Genomic DNA, 22,320 nt, shown 5'->3' with positions numbered 1-22,320 from the left:
CCCCTGAAAATTAAAAGATCATAGAAAAAAAAACCTGATCACTTTTAAGAAACAATTATAATTTATAAGGGTACTTACAGGCCAGATTGGACAGACATTAAACATGAACCATAACAGGCCTGTAAAACATTGCACTCTACTTTAAACTTTAAATAACAACAACAATAATACTACTAATAATAACAACAATAATAATAAAAACAAGTTATTAAACTTGTAACTTTTTAAATTATTTAAACTTTATTTATTTTTAATTATGTTACATATTCAGTGTTACATTTAGACACGTTTTGGTTGGTTTTAGAGGGGTTCTGCACTAGCTGAAAGACCAGGTTAAACAACAGTGACCACATATGTACATTTTAAATACTACATAAGAATAAACAAACAATTTAAACAATAAATAATCATTTTTAATGATTTTGAAGTCTCTTATGCTTACCAATTATTAATTTATTTAATAAAAAATATAGTGAAATGTTACCATTTTAAAAAACTGTTTTCCGCTTTAATATCATTTTAAAATGTATTCCTGTTATCACAAACACAAAGCCTGATTTAGTTATAAAAACATATTATTATTATCCATGTTGAAAATATTTCTTCTCATTCATTCTTTCTTTCTTTCTTTCTTTCTTTCTTTCTTTCTTTCTTTCTTTCTTTCTTTCTTTCTTTCTTTCTTTCTTTCTTTCTTTCTTTCTTTCTTTCTTTCTTTCTTTCTTTCTTTCTTTCTTTCTTTCTTTCTTTCTTTCTTTCTTTCTTCAATCGTGGCCTAATGGATAGAGAGTCGGACTTATAACCCAAAGGTCGTGGGTTTGAGTCTCAGGTCCGGCAGGGACCTGCAACATGTTGACCTGAGATGTTATTTTGTGTCTGTATTATGTTGTCGCATTTTATGGTTTGCTTGTTTAGAAGTAGGCTATTTATTATCAGATTTGCGTTTTGTAAACGGGCTGGAATCACTATACAAAGTAAACAGGAGAGAGCAGTGTGAATTTAGCCAGTTTTTGCTTATGGTGTGTTTAAAATTAGCACATGACAGTAATGGGTTCAACTTCAATATGTACAAATATTTCAGGATATGGTGCATCCTCAGGAATAATCACTTTGTACGTAAAATAAACTGCTTTCAAAACTTGGCTTTCCAAAAAAAAAAAAAGATAGATAGATAGATAGATAGATAGATAGATAGATAGATAGATAGATAGATAGATAGATAGATAGATGAAATGAAAATACTAATTATTATGGTGTCTACTGTAGTAATAACAGTATTTTGCCAGAAACAATCACAGTACTTTTCGGAAAGAAGGACTTTTATCCTATTTCCGCGGTAGTGTACCGGAAGTGGGATCAGGATAGAAGCGGCTGCAGTCAGTTTTCTTCATCACTCTCGCGCTTACGGCCATCTTCCTTCAGCTCGAGAAGATAGTTCCCACAGACATGGCCGACTACTCTAACGTGGCTCCACCGTCTTCGAACTCTGGTGGAGGGATGAACGATGCTTTTAAAGACGCCCTTCAGAGAGCCAGACAAGTGAGTACTTTGAAAGCGTCCGAAAGTATTTCGTATCTTCAAGCTTTCCATTTAAAATGAACACGAAACGTAACTAGCTCGTTAGCTAACGTGCTAACTTGAGGCCTTGATGCGTTTTAACAAAGAGGTTTCAGTTGTGTGCATATTTTCTTCTATTTTATGTCTTTTTTACAGTTTTATTTTAAAGCTTAAGTGACGCAGAATGTGTTTTGTAAAAGATACGTTTGTTTCTCTCACGTTCCAGTAAGCTAAAGAGCAAATTAGTAGTTTAAACTAGTTACGCTTATTATTACACATTTCCGTGAGCTGTAATTTACGTAACCAAAACATTTATTTATAGCTGGAATTAGGTCCCTAGACGGAGGATGACATTAATAAATATGTTTTTGTTAGTGTTCCTCTTCATCCAAATATATAAATAAGCCGCGTGCAACTTCCTACGTTTTTGCTGCTAATTTGCTGTTAATAAGTCTAACCTAGTTTTGTTCAGGAAACAGTAACGTTAACGTTAGAGACTTTGTGCAGGCCACACACTGTTACAGTGTTATAATCATACACTTTTATCTATTATAACTTTAAATTTTTTAAATTTGATTTAAAACTGTTTGTTTGGACCGTGCATTTCACTTTATTATTATAGATAGCTGCAAAAATAGGAGGTGATGGTGTACCCACCTCTCCATCATCCAATGAGTTTGGTTATGGAGGACAGAAGAGACCTCTTGAAGATGGAGGTAAGCTCATATGTTCCTTGTAGTGGCTTTGCTATTGTCTATAGTCCACATAAATAACATTATGGACTTGTTTAATCCTCTGGTATTATACTTGTGGTTCTGGAAGACAAAACTGACCAGAGGTAATAAGTCCAACGTTAAAATTTTTGGGGGGCGGGGGTTATTAAAATGTGTGCTATATTTTAGTTAAAAAAATATTCCAGTCATTACTTTATATTTTCATGGTATTAAACAATATTCATTGCTTCACAATACACACCATTTATTTCTGTATCTAAATATATTAGGTGAGTTTGTTTTTGTGTGTTGGTCTTTTTTTTTTTCCTAAAAAGACCAGAGGCTACCAGTGGGTTAAAAGTTTTAGTTAGTCTGATATTTAGTACCTCTATAGTTAGCGGTACTACTAGATGCTTTAGGTGCATTGTTTTGGTCTAAACAGTTTTGGTCTCTTTTTTTCTCTTTTCAGATCAACCTGAAACCAAGAAGGTTCCACCAAGTGATCGTAAGCATTGCTGTTGTGTTCTGGGAGGGAACTAATTAGCTTATAAATGTTATGTATTTAAAAATGTTTAAGATGTGTCATAAATTGCTCATCTCATAAGTTCATACTTTCATTTGCACCAGCTTTTTCATCTGTAATGGGAGGTATGGGTGGCCCATCAAGGTAACTTTTTTTTTTTTTTTTTTTACAATATTTAATTTTTGCATTTCCCTTTTCTTATAATGTTATCACTTCTGTGTGCAGGTCTTTATCAGAAGAGTTCAAGGTTCCAGATGGCATGGTTGGCTTCAGTAAGTTGACTTATGAATTCAGAAAAACAAATATCCGTTGCTACGTGCTTCGGAGAACTTGCATTTAAGTCTCATAAAAAAGTACAATGTTAATTAAACCGTTGTTTTCAGTTATAGGAAGGGGAGGAGAACAGATTTCAAGAATACAGCAGGACTCGGGTTGCAAAATACAGATTGCTCCCGGTGAGTCAGATTTCTGTGTCTTGACTGTGTGTATCTCAGTCTGATTGTTGTCAGCTTTTTGGAGAAAAAAATGACCATGCTTATTCTGCACTCTACCCAACAGACAGTGGTGGCATGCCTGAGAGGTCAGTGACATTAACAGGCTCACCTGATTCAGTCCAGTGAGTATCTCCCATATTTACAACTTTCTCGTTGTTAAATTAGTTATATTCAAAAATATACATTTCCATAATAGGGCTGCAAAGAGGTTGCTCACAGACATTGTAGAGAAAGGTAGACCTTCTCCAGCATTCCACCACAATGATGGACCAGGGATGTCTGTTCAGGAGGTCATGGTCCCTGCCTCCAAAGCTGGTCTGGTCATCGGAAAGGGAGGAGAAACAATCAAACAGTTACAGGTTAGGTGCACAAATGCGGTTAAACCAAAAATGATCAGTTATTTGGTTTAAAATCTACTTCTTTTTTTTTAACAGACATTTACTTACTAATTTAATTGTTCACCCCTTGTGTAATAGGAACGTGCGGGGGTCAAAATGGTCATGATTCAAGATGGACCCCAAAACACAGGGGCAGATAAACCACTCAGAATCTCTGGCGATCCTTTTAAAGTTCAGGTGAGTACATTTAAACCTTTTGTATTGCTACTAGGGTTGTAACGATATACCGTTATGATGGTCTATCGCGGTTTGAACGTACACGGTTATCATAAAGTAAACATTTGCAAAAAAACGAGAAAACCTTTTGAGAAAAACCATTGTCAACTGCACTAAACTCAAAGGTCTGCTACAACCCGTCAAAATAAAAGCTCAATTTAACTTGAAATCCTGACAGAAATAAATTAGCATTGTACAAAGTACTTAAAAGTTATGACAACAATAATATTCTTTATAATAATTTATTTAAACATTATTTTTAAGGAATATCATGTTTGTCCATGTTTTTACTTAGAATACCTCTGTTGTGCAGCACTTTGCCAAAAATAAGTGTTAAACTTTCAATTTTAAAACATTAATTAAAATGTTAAAGTGTGATATAGATATACATAAGGCTTATGGCTTTATTTTGTAATTGTTAGTTTTTTTTCCTCATAAGGGAGGCTTACTTTCATTTAAAATGATTTCAAGTTTGTTGCAATAAAGGATTTGTTCACTCAAATAACTTATTCTTTTAAGAGTCATTGTTACTGATAAGAATTATTGTTTAATATATACCGTGAAACCGTGCTATTTTCTGAGACTATTATCATACCGTGAAAATCTCATACCGTTACAACCCTAATTGCTACATTGAAGTCCTTCCAAACTGTACATCTAAATATTTTTAAATTGCTTGGTCTGTACAGCAAGCCAAAGATATGGTGATGGATCTGATCAGAGATCAGGGTTTCCGGGAACAGAGAGGAGAGTATGGTTCTAGAGTAAGCAGTGGAGACAGTCTAGATGTAAGTACTGTTTAATGAGTATAATCTTTAGATTTTTTGTGATTTTACATTTAAATGGAATTTTGTAAGGCAGTTGACTTAAAGGTTTTTGCTGTTGCTTTAGGTCCCTGTGCCAAGGTTTGCAGTGGGAATTGTGATTGGCAGGAGTGGTGAAATGATTAAGAAGATTCAGAATGACACTGGTGTGAGGATTCAGTTCAAACAAGGTATGTAAGAATTAGGGATACGCGGTATACCGGTACTGGAAAAGTATCGGTATATATTATTTCAAACGGTATGATATCATAATTTTGCTGCACAACCGGTAAATGTGACAACAGAACAACACAATAGATCAAACAAACTATCAACGCCCCCGAAATTAATACATAGTGAACAGAAGTAAAATATGGCATTACTTTGGATTCAAAACAGATGACAAAAGTGAAGCACCTTATTGCACCTGTATGCAAGCGTTGCTATAAATCATGTGTTGCCACAGGGACACATCAAATTTTTTAAGCATTTGTCGCTTGCTCATCCTGATAGTTTCAGAGAATTAAGAGATCGACAGGTGAGTGCATCATTCATAAATTCAGATTTAATTTTGAACTTATTTACAACTGATTAGTGCACATACAGATGTAATACAGTAAGTTCAAACGTACGTGCGTGACGCTAGAACCAGTGAAGTTTTGGTCACATAATATATGCACTTGCACTTCATACAATCGAATATTAATTGGATTTGAATTGAGCAAGAGTTTTGCTATATTAATTTTAGTATCAATGATATGAAGGGAATGTTTCTGACAAGCAGTTAGCTGCCAACCGCTAATATGAAGCAGCCGAGAGAGCGAGATTAATATTTAATGCTTTTTCTTTGGGTGAGTCTGAAATCTGAAACCAATCTGAGAGCGAGAGAAATAACGTGATTTTGAATATTACTTTGACTGTTAGAATAACACTTTAAATAAAGCAACATTTGTTGCATTAATTGCGCAACTTGTCGCATTTTTTTTTTCTTCAAACTCGGTCAAAATGTAACCCATGTTCCCGGTAGGTTTTATTTTGAGACATTTTGTTTGCACTGAAAAGATAAGAAGATTTGAATATATTTTCATTGTATTCGGTTAGCCTATTTTATTTATTTTTTTCTCCAACATCAAAATGTAACATGTTCCCTGTAGGTTTTTTGTTAGTTTGATACAAAGGTATTACGATATGAATCTGTTTTTATTATTATTAATAAAATTGTTTTAATCTCTTATCTCTTGAGGCTGGTTATTTGTAACCTATGGTATCAAACTAACAAAAAACTTGAAATATTCTTACTAGGGATGGCTCGATACCATAATTTTGTCTTCGGTACGATACCAGAATGTAATAATATTTCAAGGCTTGAAATTGTGACCATTTTGGTCGCATATGCTCCCATAATTTAATCTGTGCGACCTCAAAATATATTTAGGAGCATCTGTGCGAGTGCATATAATTGTTGTAGTGTGACCTGTTTTCATTTCTCTAAAAACGTTCACAGTTATGTGCCTTCTGTGTGCTGATACAGTGACCGGTCTGCCGTTCTATCAAACGTTACATAACATCTTTACATCCTTAAATTTAATGCAGATTTTAGATTGGTTAATATTAGCTGTCAGTCACTGCTTTCCGCTGTCAGGTGACAGGGAGCTAACTAACGTTACCATGGGAAATGCAAATGGCTGAAGAAGAGACAATGAAAAAACACTGACAGATTTCTTTTGTAAACCACCTAAAGTTACAAATAATGCTGGTGATGTGTGGTGAATGTTGATCCAGCAGCCGAAAAGGTGTACAGAATTCGGAGAGAATGGTTGAAAGACTTTGAGAGACTCCACGCACTGCATTCACTTTAAACCCTGTAGGACGGAGTTTGCAGGTAACACTAACAGCATTCTCCACCAAATCTACACATTTTAAGCTCGAGAGCTTGGTTAAACACTGAGAGAGTGCCAAACACAAGAAATCCAGGGACAAGTGTGTGGCAAAATGTTCAGGATCATCAGGTTCAATCGTTAAGGCCTTTAATCGTCAGGATGCTCACGTAGGGGTCTGTGATAATATCGTAATTGTTGTTTTAACGATGTACGATTTGACACTATCGAGTATATTGCAAAAACCAAACAAAACGGCTACAGAAAGTGCACGCATGCATTACGTGATGAAGTCTAGTAGGTTAGACTAGTGCGCTTTTTTCACTGCATGATTCAGTCTGTTAAAAAGCATCACAGAATTCAAGATATGGGGGCTTTATATCATTTCATATAGTTAATATCACATGAAGAGTGCCGTTTTTTCCTCAAAATTAGCATGATTACAAATGTGATATTGATTTTTATGCAACCGTTCAATAAGCAAGAAGTTAATTGTTAAGAGACTTAGGTTTTAGACACCATATTTCTTGTATTTGTTCTATTTTGACAAAAATAATTCCAAACAACGCCACAGCACTGTATTGCATCTCTTGCAGTTGATACTGATTTAATTTGCTTGATAACAGCCCAAATGTCTTACTATTCTAATTGACTGATTAAATGTAAGAATTTGACTCAAATGATGCACACTTTTTTAAATTGTAAAATTAAAAGGTAAAAATCAATTTAAACTTATTGGAAAATATAAATTTCTATCACTGCTGTGAACTGACCACCACACAGAATATGAATATCAAACTGTCCACGGTAGTCCTTAAGATCAGCACAATAACACTCAGCAAAATATTGTCTAATTATCGTTATCTGTAAAATCCTAGAGAATATAGAGATTTTAGAATTTTTTTTGTCAATATTGCACACCCCTAGCTGCCGGCCATTCCGCACAATTGCCAGAGCTGAATGTAAAATTCAACACCGCATACACCATCCTAACCCTCGTCAAAGAGGAGCTCTCTCTCTGTTTAACCAAACTCAGATTAATTCAGGTGGTTCACAAAAGTAATCTACCAGTTTTCTTTCCATTTTCTCTCTTCATCAGCCCTTTGCATTTCCGCTGTGGTAGTTAGCTCCGTCACCTGACAGCGGAAAGCAGTGACTGGGTTGACAGCTAATATTTACCAATCTAAAATCTGCATTAAATTTAAGAATGTGAAGATGAAATCTGTTAAGATATATAATTTGTAGTTGTGGTTAGGGCTGTGCGATTAAATCAATCGAATCGCAATTGCGATTTGAGACGTTGCGACTAATCGTAAAGCCTGCGATGTGGACGCGACATTACTCTGTTCCAGAGCATATGCATACTGCCAGCCTTGAGTGTCAGTCTTATTAACCAATAGAGTGAGTGAACCTCCGTTCTCCTCGATCAGCACTGCTCTAGCCAACTGTGTAAATGCCCACCATTTAAAAAGGGGTCCGCGTTTAAAACGAATGTAAATTAAGTCTAACTTCATCCCTGTGAAATTGGCAAGCAATGAAACATTCAGCACATTTCCCACTTGTTCTTAAAATCCCAAATACTTAAAAATGAATAAATCAGCCTGTGTAACATAATACTTTAATAATTGACTGAAGAAATAATTTATTTATAAAAAAATAAACATCTTTCCTGTGAAATTCAGTAATTCTGTAATAGTAGTAATGCCATTATAATCTTCCCAGCAGAAAAACACACAAAAAAACAGTAGAACCCCTCCCAAAAAACAATAGAAAATGTAATGTATTTAAGGGTTATGATGGGAATTGTATTGGTTTTAATGTAAACTATAATGGTGTCTGCTGGTATTTGATGCATTGTATTGGTGGGATGTAATCTAGCGGATGGCAACCAATAGAACAACAGTAATTCCTATTGGAATAATGCCCAAAACAAAAAGGAATTTTGTAATGGTTTTTATGGAAACTGTAAGAATTTCTGTGACGCTTTCTATTGTTTTTGTTTTTTGTTGCTGCTGTTTTTTCCAGCAGGGTAATGATATGCATACTGTCCTGCACATTATAGACAATATTGAGCTGAAGCTTGACTTTGAAATCGCAAATCAAATCGCAATATTTTTTTAAAATATCGCAATTAGATATTTTCCCCAAATCGCACAGCCCAAGTTGTGGTGCTCATTCATTTTTGCCGGTGCTCCAAACTTTTTAAAGTTGGGAGCACACCAGGGCTACCAAGTAAAAAAGTTCATTTCGAGCCCTGATGTTTATATGCACTTTAAAACAAAGCAAAATCTGAGTAGTTTGCTGACATTTGATGTTAAAAAAAAGGGCTTTAAAATGCTTGTTTTTTTTTTTTTTTACTTTTTACTCACCATGAAAATAGCCAAGGGAGTTGGCATGACATTAAAACACCAACCTTTGATACACATGCTTGTTCTTTTGCTACAGATGATGGCTCCACACCAGAGAGGATCGCTCAGATTATGGGGCCTCCAGACAGGGCACAGCATGCAGCAGATATCATAACTGACCTGCTGAGGAGTGTGCAGGCTGGAGGCCCCCCTGGTCACGGGGGCCGAGGGAGGGGCCGTGGACAGGGAAACTGGAACATGGGCCCTCCTGGAGGCCTGCAGGAATTCACTTTCACTGTGCCTACCATGAAGACCGGCCTCATTATTGGCAAAGGTTAGTTGTTGATTTGCTTTCCCTTTAAAGGGATATGCAATTTTTATATGACGTAATTGATAATGAATGAACATTGTGATTAATTTCTTTTTTTTTTCACTAGGTGGTGAAACCATTAAGAGCATCAGCCAGCAGTCAGGAGCCAGGATAGAGTTGCAAAGAAACCCTCCACCTAATTCGGACCCTAATATAAAGATCTTCACAGTCCGTGGATCACCCCAGCAGATTGATTACGCCAGACAGCTGGTTGAGGAGAAGATTGGAGTGAGTACTGTGATTTCCACTAGGCCTAACAAATTTTTGCTTATTGTTTAGGGTGAACGTAAAAAATTGTCTTTCTGAAATGTTGAATTGATACAATTTTGTCTCTGTTTATTTAAACGTTCTTATTGCCTGGTTTATACTTAAAACGATTTTGGTTTGTCATAGGGTCCGGTAAGCCCTATGGGTGGTCCTCCTGGGCCCCACGGAGGTCCTTCTCATGGCCCTTCCGGTCCAACAGGACCACCTGCTCCCATGGGCCCATACAACCCTGGGCCTTATGGCCAGGGCCCTCCTGGACCACAGTAAGAACTTCCTCCTTCTCGATGTTGAGCATGTGTCAGTGTTTTCACTTTATTTTTAGGTGCCAATTCATCTTGAGATTAACTTGGTGTATCTTATTTTTTGTCCTCAGTGGTCCCCCAGCACAATATCAGCCTCAAGGCTGGGGCAACGGATACCCTCAGTGGCAGCAAGGACAGCCAGATCCTAGTAAGTGCTTGTCCCTTAGCCATGCTAAATGGGTTTAGTTCAGAATGATATTCAGATTCTCCGCAATGCCCATCCACAATGCTAGTTAAAACTAATGCAGTGTCAGTTGGAGGTAAAACAAAATGGGCTAAGCTGTTGTTTGTTCTGCAGATAAAGCAGCGGCTGATGCTAATGCGGCCGCATGGGCAGCCTATTATTCTCAGTACCAGCAGCAGCCCCAGGGCCCCATGACACCAACATCAGCAGCCCCTGGCACAGCCCAAACCAATGGACAGGGTACTTTTTTTTTTTTTTATGCATAAATGTGCACTCCACAAAACTGTCACACTCCCTTCACTCCAGATCTACTGTTGTCTTTTGTACAGTAGTACTTCGTAGACTTTCAGTGTAGCCATCACTGCACGGTACAATGTTGCTTTTCTAATGGTCTTTATACGTTGTTCTGGGATGGCCTTTTTCGACTAGCTCTCATGGACAGGGAATTTTCTGAGACACTCAACCTGTTTGTGCAAAGTGCGCCACCAGCCAGGTGGAGGGCTTTCTGCAGCCTTTAAAAGAATGGTTCTCAATTTCTCAAATTGTACCATTTTTAACAGGTGACCCGCAAGCTCCAGGTCAGAGTGGACAGGCAGATTACACCAAGGCCTGGGAGGAATATTACAAGAAATTGGGTATAAATATTTTGCCAAATGTAGCTTGAGGTTATTTTCTTTGAGAGATCAGGTTAAATAGCAGCAGGGCTTGAATAGCCAATCAGTCCTGTTTTTTATTTTGGAGTCTAGCAAGGCAAATTAGTCACGTGAGTTTTGACTTTGGTGCTTGTCCACAGAAATATTGGTTTCAAACCCTGCTGTTCAGAATGAGGAGCTGTAGTGTCTCAGATAGAGTTAGGATTAAAGCCCCAAGTATACTTTTTGTATGCGTACTTTTCTATGCGGTTGGTCGACACGTGTCAATCCATGTTCAGTGTCTGCTCTATTTTTCCCTGTAAGTTATGACCGAAAACACAATTTTTTGAACCCTTTTAAACCAAAGCTGAGCTGTCTCATACCCTCTTACTCACAAGCGCTTGTCAATGTGAATGTCTGTTGTTGTTGCGGTCTCTGCTATTTTGTTGTTGTTTTTCCATCTCTTTAGTTTAGTTTTCTACTGTGAAACAATGGCCCAGCACAGGGTTGCCACTAGGGATGCAACAGTACAGTTAGTCCATGGCTCTATGTACCTCGGTTTTTAACCATGGTTTTCAGTTCGGTTCTGATAGCTTGGCACATCAGCGTATTTGTTTTTATTTTTTTTGCTACAAATTCACAACGAAAAACTCCTGTAAACCTCTGTACACTGGAAAAAGTGTGGATTATTATATGTCTGCTTAACATTTCGTTTGAGAGGTATTTTTCAGATTTTTACACAAAATGGGTTGGTTTAGCCATTATTGACCGCTATAAACACATTTAATGTGTGTTTCATTCATACTGGACGCCAGAGGGCTCACTCGTGCAGAAAATCCACAAATGCATCACAGAAGTAAAACTGATGACGTTCCAGGAAATCCCTAATATGGATAAAGGCATTACTATTGCTGTAACTAAATAAAAAGATATGAAGTTTATTTGCAAAAACCGATAAACGCCACTTTAAAAAAAATGATTGCCGTGCATTATTCTCTACATGTAAAATAATGCACAATCTGAACCCTAAACGCGTTTTGTCAAAAAAGCCGGTATTGTCCACTTTCAAGGCATCGCGAGTTCACGTTTTACTGCAGAAACCGACAAGCGCCCTTGTTGTTTGTGAACAGAAACCGATAAGTCCATTTTAGCGAATCAGCACGCTGTATTCAGGTCAGGTGACAAGGCTACTTCAGCTGACTAAAAGTACTCGAGGATGGATAATTTCGACGAACTTGATGAACATCTGATATCGTAAAGGAAAATAAAAGCTGAAACTTTTTCACGGAAACTACTCTAAAACATGAAATGCGGAGTTATCTGCTTTTGCCAAAAACGGCTGTTAGAGTTATCTTTTGCTATAAAACAAACTTCATATGAAAATAAAAAAAACCTTTCAATGAACTTTTAATTTTGTAAATTACCTGTATTTGCTTAAGTTATTACTTAATCAAAACAACCCAACTGATTGATATTACATTATATTACATGATATTACTGATTGAATAAACATTCGCCTGCAACATGTTGTGTATATACAATATATGGTTTATCTATCCATCTCTGATATTTTCATAATGATTGAGTATATTTGTAAGCCATTTCTAATTCCTTTATTACAGTATAGAATATATTGTGCCTCATTCTGTGATAAGAATCCACATCAGATCACAAAAGGAGGTTATGTAAACACTCGACTAATGTTGTGAAATAAAAAGTTATAATGTTCTCTTTTGTTGGACAAGTTTAGAAACTCATTGCAAATGAAGTTGCTCTGTGTGTGTTGCTTTCTAAAAAGTTCACATTATTAGCGGGGAAGCGAACTCACGGGCACACACACATCCAATTCTGAGAAAAATAAAACATGGAAATTATCTAAATGCAAAACCAAAAAACCGCAATTCACAAGTGCGTATTGAACAAGAATTGTGACATCCCTAGTTGCCACCTTGTGGAACAATTGATTAGTGCAAAACAAATTCAGTGTGCATGTGCAACCTGCATGGGCAAAGTTAGAAAACGAAATTCGCTTTCACGTGCGCTGTCCCTCGCGTATACGTAAAAAGAGAAGTATACTTTGGGCTTAACGCACCAAAAAACCATGAATAAGATTGTACTGCTCAGTTTTGTATATGTATGTAATTGATAAATATGTACACCTTTTCAAATTTGTGCCCGTTTCAATGCTAGTTGTACTTGGAAATGTTAGGTTTAAAATTTCTGAAATTTTAACATTTTAATGCTAACTAAATCTTCAGTAACTGTTTTAATTGTATAGTTATTATTCTGATGGCATTTTTTTATGAATTTGGTGGTAGACTTGCATGTAGTATAGTTGCATGTTTTTACCAGAATTGTCAGTAAGTAATTCAGTAATGTTATCTTCAGTGTAATTGTACTAACGTTTAAGCTCATGATTAATGTTGGTTTAATCTCATCTCTTCAGGTCAAGGACAGCCTCAGCAGGACTACACCAAGGCATGGGAAGAGTACTATAAGAAACAAGGTAAGCTGTCATAGATGTACAGGGCTCTGGACTCATTCTTCCTACTGGTCGCACTTTTGCGACTGTCTTTCTTTATTAGTTGGTCGCACGAGCACATAATTTGGTCGCTATTTTTTTGATACATTTGCTTAATCAATGCATGCTGATGAACTTATCATAGTTTATAGTTATATGGTAATGAAAGTGTTCAACATTCAACCTGTTCTTTTTTTATCAGTATTATTTGTGATTCAAATTTTGTAAACGGGAACAGAAATTTCACTCTGTTCGGCTCTGCAGCGCACGCTGTATGAAGCAGACGCTTTGGAGCAGCTTAGACCATGCACTCGCACAAGTGCGACCACGTAAAATTTTTACTCGCACATTTTCAAAAAAACGGTAGCAGTCTAGAGCCCTGATGTAGTTGCTTTGATTTCTAATAGTTTTGGGCAGCTGCATGTCTTTCACAGTCCTCTGCAGTAGAGCTGCTGTTGTCTCGGCTGCCCTAGAGTAAAGTAGCGGGTTTCTGTCCCGCCACTCGGAGGTAGCGTGGCGGGGTCGTTCCCCCTCTTACAAACATTGCCATGGAGTAATTTATCCTTAAATCAATCTTGTACAAACAACACTGTTTAACAACACTGCCAGATTATTTTTCTGCTTCACCTTCCATCTTTAATGCTTTGCGTTTTTTGTTTCAGGTCAAGCTGCGCCTCAGGCGGCTGCAGCAGCGGCGGCGTCTCAGCCAGGAGGGCAGCCAGATTACAGTGCAGCGTGGGCAGAATACTACCGCCAGCAGGCAGCGTACTACGGCCAAGGCGCCCCCCAGGCGATGGGAGCTGCACCCCAGGCTCAGCAGGTACACTCCCACTAAAACACTCTGCTCTTTTCCTTTTGCGCTCTGTGCATGTGTAGTTTTTGTCCCCCCCCTAACATTTACTTCCACAGGTTCAGCAGGTTTCAGACAAGTCATCGATACAACACCTAACCAAACTCTTGCCTCCTCAAACAGGCTTTTTATCTTTTTTTTTTTTGGGAGGTTGTTGGATAAATGTTTCTGCTCTTAACATGTTGTGTATTTCTTATGTATTTCTTCTGCACAGGGCCAGTAATGTGAAGTGGACATAAAGTAAATGCTACATTGTCAGAAAAAACCTTTGTTAAATGTTTGGATGCAGACGCCATGATGAAGATCTTTATTTCATTGGTTTGAGTGTTTAAGCTAGATCGCAGACCAGCTCCAAAGTCAAGTATATATATATTTTTTTTTTTTCCTTTTTGTTTTTCCACTCTTGTAAATGAACGGTTTGTTTTTAGTCGGGTAATTTTGGTCATTCCAGCTCCTGTATCTCCTGTATCTCATGTAGTTTTGAGACTAAACTATAGTCACTTCCATGTAAATCATCTCAGTTTTAATATGATATGCCTGTTGTGTTTTGAAATAAAACAATGAAACCTCCTGTGTTGGTAAGTGGGGTGCAAAAGTGTGGGGAATGTTTTGTGAATTTAATTTCCTGTTTCAGTACAGGGTGGGGGTGGTATGCAAATTTACAGAACAAAAATGTTGCTCTTGTTTGTTTTTGTTTTCTTTTTTTTTTTCTCTATTAGCCTTGATTTTTAGTTTGTTTCCTGGTCTGTTAAAGTCACAAGTAAGAGATCATTGATCATTTGACATGGACAGCTCTGTTTTTATGCTGCATTCTTTTTTTACTGGTCATTGCTGTGGCTGTAGGTGTAGGCAGGTTATCTAAGGCAAGGTGGCTTGGTGTTGGCAAGGTATGTGACTCATGCAATAACTCTTTAGTGCTGTAGTGTTGCTCATTCTTGTACTGCATTTTACCTGGTTTCTTGAGGTAGTGTGTACTGTTAATGAGAGACATTTCCTCCCTCACAGGCGAGATTAGGAAGGCGGTAAGCAAGTATGCGTCTTTACATAAACTGTTCCTTTTTATATTGTGACTGCAATCATGTTGCAAGTATTTTAGTTTGTTTTCCAAGTTTGCTGCTTTTTTTACAGGGCAGGTCAAGTGTTCTGATCAACAGTTATGTTTTGCGAAATTACTTGTCCCCATCCTATATTACATGTCTAAAATCCACAAATTGTGTATATATTTCTATCAATATTGCTGGCATTTTAAAAACATTTTGATACAATTAAAAAAGCTCGAATGCGAACATGGACTACTTTTCTGTCTGCCCATTGTCTGTTAGCATTCCTCCAATATAGGCCTATAGGTTTTTGGAGACTCTGGCCTCCTACACCAGTGAAATGAGCTCTCCACTGTAAGTACAAAATGTACATGATTTTGCGGCCCAATTTGTTTTTGCTGTCAATGCATTGTCTTTGACTGAATGAAACGCAATGTATATAAATCTCTAAATGTTGCCCTTTTTTGGGTAAGTATGTCAGGGCTGTAATTTTGATTTGACATGTTCAAGATAATAATGACCTGACCCTTTTTCACATTGGACTGTTATTTTTTGCCATAACAGCATTGTGTGATATTTACAAATTGAGTCGTTGCCATGTCGACACTGCTTTAGTCATTTAGGACTTGTCTCTCAGATTTCTCATATGAAACTGTAAACTGTACCACTGTATTCAAGTCGGTCCGTCTGTAGAAACAGTGACTTTTTTCCATCTGCGAATGTGTGGTTTAACATTGAATAGAAGCGTAAATTTTCTTTGTGATTTGACAAGTGTTTTATACTGCATAGCGCATAAAGACCGTCAGCAAATGGCCTCTTTCAAATGTTAATTAGTATTAATGTCCTATTTCTAAATCTGTGCCTGACCTGTTTGTGATTTAAGGTCATTGAGGCTGTCGATTTGATGCAAGTTTCTTATTTTTATTTCGACTGTTCATTAGTGAGCAGTGCAATGTCTAATCTTGCAGTGTCATCCCTGACCTTGCACCTTAGGTTCTGCAGCAATAACACAGGTAAGAGTATCCTAAGAAATCAAAACGATTGAACCTGTGATCTAGTGTATTGCTTTTCACCTTTGAAACTGAGGTCAATTTGTGCCGCTGTTTTAATGAAGGATGTCTCTCGTAGTAGATAGACTGACGTACGTCACAAATGTCAGAATTAAGATCTCTTGAAAAGTGTTTTTTTTTTTTTTTTGTCCATATAATTTGCATGGCCTTGACCTGTAGTTCACAAATGTTTATCCTCTGAAATCTAACTAGAATTGTTTTTTTTTGTGTATTTTTATTTTTTTCTAATTGAAACAAATTGAATGAATTTGCTCATTTGTTAGCTTTCTGGTAAGTCTGTTTAGTGTGGTTCTGTTCTACTCTTACACAATGCATGCAGATGCGAAATGATCCAGTTAGCCCTATGAATGCACTCACTGATAACTGACGTACTCTGTATGTATGCTCATGTTTCATTGGTTTGCAAGCTTTCTTGTTGCCCCTCTGTAGTGCTGATGTTTATCCCACATTGCTGCCTTCATTCTCACTCACAGTGTTGAAGATGCTGCAGGCGTAGTTCGTAGAATCAGGTCCTGAGCTAGTTTGTCCATAAGGAGGAATCCTTTGAGTGTGTCCCTCCGCTGAACGTAGACTGTTCAAGGGCTCCAATTATAAGGTAAAATATCACGAGGAATCTGTCATTGCAAAGTCAATGTTACTGTTAGGGTGATGCCAGTTAGTTTTGATTATAGAAATGTAGCCATATGTCTCTGTATCATTGGTTGACTAATAGTTCTATGAAATGTTTTGAGTACATTCTTTGCCTTTTGTTGACAAGTGTAGGGATTTTGTGCATAATTGCTGTACAGGTGGACCTTGACCAGGAACTTTTTTTTTTCTTTTTAGTAGACATTTGCCAGGCTGGTTTTTGTTTGTTAGTTAAACTGAGTTTCTTTAAACCTAGTCTTTTCCATTGCTGCATATCGTTTTGTATGCATGCAAGATGTTTCCTTTTGAGCAAATTGTTCACAACAGAATTCGTGGGGGTCTAAAAACGAAGAGAAAATCGGAGGCTATCTGAGCAATTTGGAGCATGCCTTTGAGGTAAAACTATTATGAACTGTTAAAGTTGTTGAATGTACTTTTGATTTTTGCTGAGAATTGTTGGTCTGAAATGTTAAAGATAGTTGCCATTGTCATCAATAAAATTGTAATCATTAAAATTGGCTTTGAGATTTTTATTTTTAATTTAGTTTTTTCAGTGTTCAACTAATACATACTTGTATACTGGCTTAAAATGTTATGAACAAAATACAGCTTCAACTCCACGTATTACAAAATACATCAAATGTTTGAGCTTCAAGTCACAATACATGTATTATTTGTAAGTTTTGTAATAGATCACTTAATGATTTAACAGTTGTTCCACTTAATTCTCATGGCATCATTAAGAGTAGGGAAGTCTAAAATGACTTCATGGCCAGTGTTGAACACTAATTCCCATAAAAAGTTTGTACACTCTTAACATGAAGACATGACTCAATCTCTTTTGAATAGCATCATCCTTTTTTCAGAACTATGAAAATAAAATACAACTGAGTGAAAGCTTTCAAGTCTCAAAACATCAAATAATTCGTTGTGCAAATAATTCAATAAAAGTAAAAAATTAAAGCTACTGGAACACCACACTAACATACCCAACAGACCCCTGATCATCAGTATTAAGTCTGGGCCTGGCAAACACCATCTTATTTTAGCCTGTTCAGGGTTTCTCAAATCCAGCCATGGAGGGCCACAACCCTGCAGAATTGAATCTCTACTCCAAGACACATGAGCAAGCTAATCAAGGTCTAGAAAATTAGAGGTTGGTAAGTTTGATAAAACATGATCGAATGGGTTAAAATGGAAATCAAAACAATGGCAAGCTGGTGAGAAGACAAATATAACCTCGTAAGCAAAAACTAGGTTGTGGATTTTCACATATATTACTAAGAAAAAAAGTCAAATAAATAAATTCATTCAGTAATGATTCGTAAATTATATAATTTTTTTTTAAGTATCTATCAATCACACTGAAACATATTTTCAAATGCCACCAAACAATCATGAAATACAGGAAAAGTGATAATAGTCAAAATGTGGTAAATTCATAGACAAGGGGACATTCCAGGATGTACAGGTCCTTTTAAAAAAATTAGCATATTGTGATAAAGTTCATTATTTTCTGTAATGTACTGATAAACATTAGACTTTCATATATTTTAGATTCATTACAACACAACTGAAGTAGTTCAAGCCTTTTATTGTTTTAATATTGATGATTTTGGCATACAGCTCATGAAAACCCAAAATTCCAAAAATCTCAAAAAATTAGCATATTTCATCCGACCAATAAAAGAAAAGTGTTTTTAATACAAAACAAAAGTCAACCTTCAAATAATTGTTAATTTATGCACTCAATACTTGGTCGGGAATCCTTTTTCAGAAATGACTGCTTCAATGCGGCGTGGCATGGAGGCAATCAGCCTGTGGCACTGCTGAGGTGTTATGGAGGCCCAGGATGCTTCGATAGCGGCCTTAAGCTCATCCAGAGTGTTGGGTCTTGCGTCTCTCAACTTTCTCTTCACAATATCCCACAGATTCTCTATGGGATTCAGGTCAGGAGAGTTGGCAGGCCAATTGAGCACAGTAATACCATGGTCAGTAAACCATTTACCAGTGGTTTTGGCACTGTGAGCAGGTGCCAGGTCGTGCTGAAAAATGAAATCTTCATCTCCATAAAGCTTTTCAGCAGATGGAAGCATGAAGTGCTCCAAAATCTCCTGATAGCTAGCTGCATTGACAGTGGACCAACACCAGCATCACTGACTGTGGGTACTTGACATTCAGGCTTCAGGCATTTTGGCATTTCCCTCTCCCCAGTCTTCCTCCAGACTCTGGCACCTTGATTTCCGAATGACATGCAAAATTTGCTTTCATCCGAAAAAAGTACTTTGGACCACTGAGCAACAGTCCAGTGCTGCTTCTCTGTTCAAAAGTGGCTTGACCTGGGGAATGCGGCACCTGTAGCCCATTTCCTGCACACGCCTGTACACGGTGGCTCTGGATGTTTCTACTCCAGACTCAGTCCACTGCTTCCGCAGGTCCCCCAAGGTCTGGAATCGGTCCTTCTCCACAATCTTCCTCAGGGTCCGGTCACCTCTTCTCGTTGTGCTGCGTTTTCTGCCACACTTTTTCCTTCCCACAGACTTCCCACTGAGGTGCCTTGATACAGCACTCTGGGAACAGCCTATTCGTTCAGAAATGTCTTTCTGTGTCTTACCCTCTTGCTTGAGGGTGTCAATGATGGCCTTCTGGACAGCAGTCAGGTCGGCAGTCTTACCCATGATTGCGGTTTTGAGTAATGAACCAGGCTGGGAGTTTTTAAAAGCCTCAGGAATCTTTTGCAGGTGTTTAGAGTTAATTAGTTGATTCAGATGATTAGGTTAATAGCTCGTTTAGAGAACCTTTTCATGATATGCTAATTTTTTGAGATAGGAATTTTGGGTTTTCATGAGCTGTATGCCAAAATCATCAATATTAAAACAATAAAAGGCTTGAACTACTTCAGTTGTGTTGTAATAAATCTAAAATATATGAAAGTCTAATGTTTATCAGTACATTACAGAAAATAATGAACTTTATCACAATATGCTAATTTTTTTAAAAGGACCTGTATATAAAAAGCTTTACCTAACATAATATATATAAATAGTGGTAACACTTTGTAATAACATTCAGAACTGCAAAAATAAGGTTTTCAAACAAGTTTCTCACACTCCCCCTATCTGGACAAACAGATACTGATACCACAAAATCAGACCGAAATCAACAGTTGAGCCAATGTTAATGTGTTAAGCTGGTAAACATGTCTAAAAGCACTTAGTGTTGATAGCACCCAGTCAGGGTTTACACTGTTTGGGGGAATCAACCTATATATAATAGGTTGATATATAATCTATATAACAAACAAAATGGCGCCGCTGATGGCAGCTATTGTGCGTTGCTCCTCGGTGTTTGTATTGTTTTTGTTTGTTTTTCCTGTTTTTTGTTTTTCAAATAAGATCAGCTTTACCAGGGATGATCTACTGAACATTCGGCAGAACACACCACAAAATCTTCTACCGGTTTTTGATTTTTCGGACGTTTTGCTGGACATTGTAGTTGGCGGAGCTGTAGCTCTGGTCAAACGCTTCAGGAGGCGCAGACGGGGAAAGAGAGCCGGCGCGCTCGTGAAACTTCGTCAGCGCGGATTTAGAACGGCGTTGCCTAGCATCCATCTGGCGAATCTCCGCTCTCTACCCAACAAAACGGACGAACTCCTTCTGCTCTCCCGGACAAACAAGGACTTTTCTAACTCTGCTGCTCTATGTTTCACGGAAACCTGGTTGAATGGCGACATACCGGACAGCGCGATCCATCTGCCTAATTACCAGCTGATAAGAGCAGATCGGGACACAGAATCAACGGGGAAATCGCGCGGCGGCGGGACATGCTTTTACATCAATGAGAGGTGGTGTACAGATGTAACTGTTTTAAAGAAGAGGTGCTGCTCAGATCTAGAAACGCTCTTCATTAACTGCAAGCCGTTCTATTCGCCGCGGGAGTTCTGCTCGTTCATTCTCGTGAGTGTTTACATTCCACCGCAAGCGCACGTGAGCACAGCTCTACAGAAACTCGCTGATCTGATCACAGAGAGTGAACAACAACACCCGGACTCTGTTTTAATCATTCTCGGGGACTTTAATAAAGCAAATCTCTCCCGTGAACTGCCAAAATACAGACAGCATGTTACATGTCCCACCAGAGACAGTAATATATTGGATCACTGTTACACAACAATAAAGGACGCATATCACTCGGTTCCACGAGCAGCTTTAGGACTCTCTGATCACTGTTTGGTTCATCTTATTCCATCCTACAGGCAGAAACTTAAGTCTGCGAAGCCTGTATTAAGATCTGTTAAAAGATGGACTAACGAAACAGAGCGGGATTTACAAGCCTGTTTCGACCTGACTGATTGGTCTGTTTTTGAAGCTGCAGCAAATGACCTGGACGAGCTCACAGAGACTGTAACATCATATATCAGTTTCTGTGAGGACATGTGCATTCCTACCAGGACTCATCTATTCTACAACAATGACAAACCATGGTTCACTGCCAAACTCAGACAGCTCCGTCAGGCCAAAGAAGATGCTCACAGAAAGGGGGATAAAGTCTTGTACAAACAGGCCAAATACACACTGGAAAAGGAGATCAGAGTGGCAAAGAGGAATTATTCTGACAAGCTCAGGAACAAATTCTCTTCCAGCGATCCGGCTTCAGTGTGGCTTGGATTAAAGGACATCACCAGCTACAAAACACCACCCCCCAGCACTCTGGAGAATCAACACCTGGCAGACGACTTAAACGAGTTCTTTTGTCGTTTTGAACGATCACCCCACACCCGCCCAGAACACCCCTCCACACAACCATTCACACCTCCAGCAACCCCTCTCTCCCCCACACCTACAATTCAAATCAGCGAAGACGATGTGTGCCAGGTCTTCAGGAAAAACAAAAGAAGGAAAGCACCTGGTCCAGATGGTGTGTCACCAGCCTGCCTAAAAATCTGTGCTGAGCAGCTGGCCCCCATCTTCACACAGATCTTCAATAGATCACTGGAGCTGTGTGAAGTCCCCTCATGCTTCAAACGCTCCACCATCATCCCCGTCCCAAAGAAACACAAAATTACTGGACTAAATGACTACAGACCTGTGGCACTAACGTCTGTAGCCATGAAATCATTCGAAAGACTGGTTCTGGCTCATCTGAAGGACATCACTGGACCCTTACTGGACCCCCTGCAGTTTGCCTACAGAGCAAACAGGTCTGTGGATGATGCAGTCAACATGGGACTGCACTTCATCCTGCAGCATCTGGACAGACCAGGGACTTATGTGAGGATCCTGTTTGTGGACTTCAGCTCTGCTTTTAACACCATTATCCCGGAAACCCTTCAAAATAAACTAACTCAGCTCTCCGTCCCCACCTCCGTCTGCCAGTGGATCAACAGCTTCCTGACAGACAGACAGCAGTTAGTAAAGCTTGGCAAATTCTCATCCAGCACTCGAACCATCAGCACTGGAGCTCCTCAGGGCTGCGTACTCTCCCCACTGCTCTTCTCCCTCTACACCAACGACTGCACATCTAAAGACCCC

General features: G+C 38.2%; 1 protein-coding gene across 5 annotated transcripts; it reads left to right on the top strand.

Moving 5' to 3' along the window:
• Positions 1–1,338: 1,338 nt before the first annotated feature.
• Positions 1,339–16,335, top strand: LOC306881667 (far upstream element-binding protein 1-like). Of its 5 annotated transcripts, none has more exons than XM_079435861.1 (19): positions 1,339–1,536; positions 2,177–2,270; positions 2,737–2,772; positions 2,895–2,934; positions 3,016–3,062; positions 3,174–3,245; positions 3,349–3,406; positions 3,481–3,643; positions 3,761–3,859; positions 4,588–4,686; positions 4,790–4,892; positions 9,024–9,260; positions 9,364–9,524; positions 9,690–9,826; positions 9,937–10,013; positions 10,164–10,289; positions 13,128–13,187; positions 13,865–14,022; positions 14,267–16,335. In XM_079435861.1, the coding sequence occupies exons 1-19, from the start codon at positions 1,444–1,446 to the stop codon at positions 14,273–14,275; spliced, it is 1,869 nt and encodes a 622-aa protein (XP_079291987.1). In that variant the 5' UTR covers positions 1,339–1,443; the 3' UTR covers positions 14,276–16,335. The 5 variants fall into 5 exon arrangements, with proteins under 5 accessions (XP_079291987.1, XP_079291989.1, XP_079291988.1 ...); XM_079435863.1 differs by having other exon boundaries at positions 1,377–1,536; positions 3,349–3,370; XM_079435862.1 differs by lacking the exon at positions 14,267–16,335 and having other exon boundaries at positions 1,404–1,536; positions 3,349–3,370; positions 13,865–14,187.
• The last annotated feature ends 5,985 nt before the right edge of the window (positions 16,336–22,320 follow it).

This window comes from Barbus barbus (genome assembly GCF_936440315.1).
Source record: "Barbus barbus genome assembly, chromosome: 15".
Lineage (NCBI taxonomy): Eukaryota > Metazoa > Chordata > Actinopteri > Cypriniformes > Cyprinidae > Barbus > Barbus barbus.
This window is presented reverse-complemented; position numbering and strand designations above follow the sequence as displayed.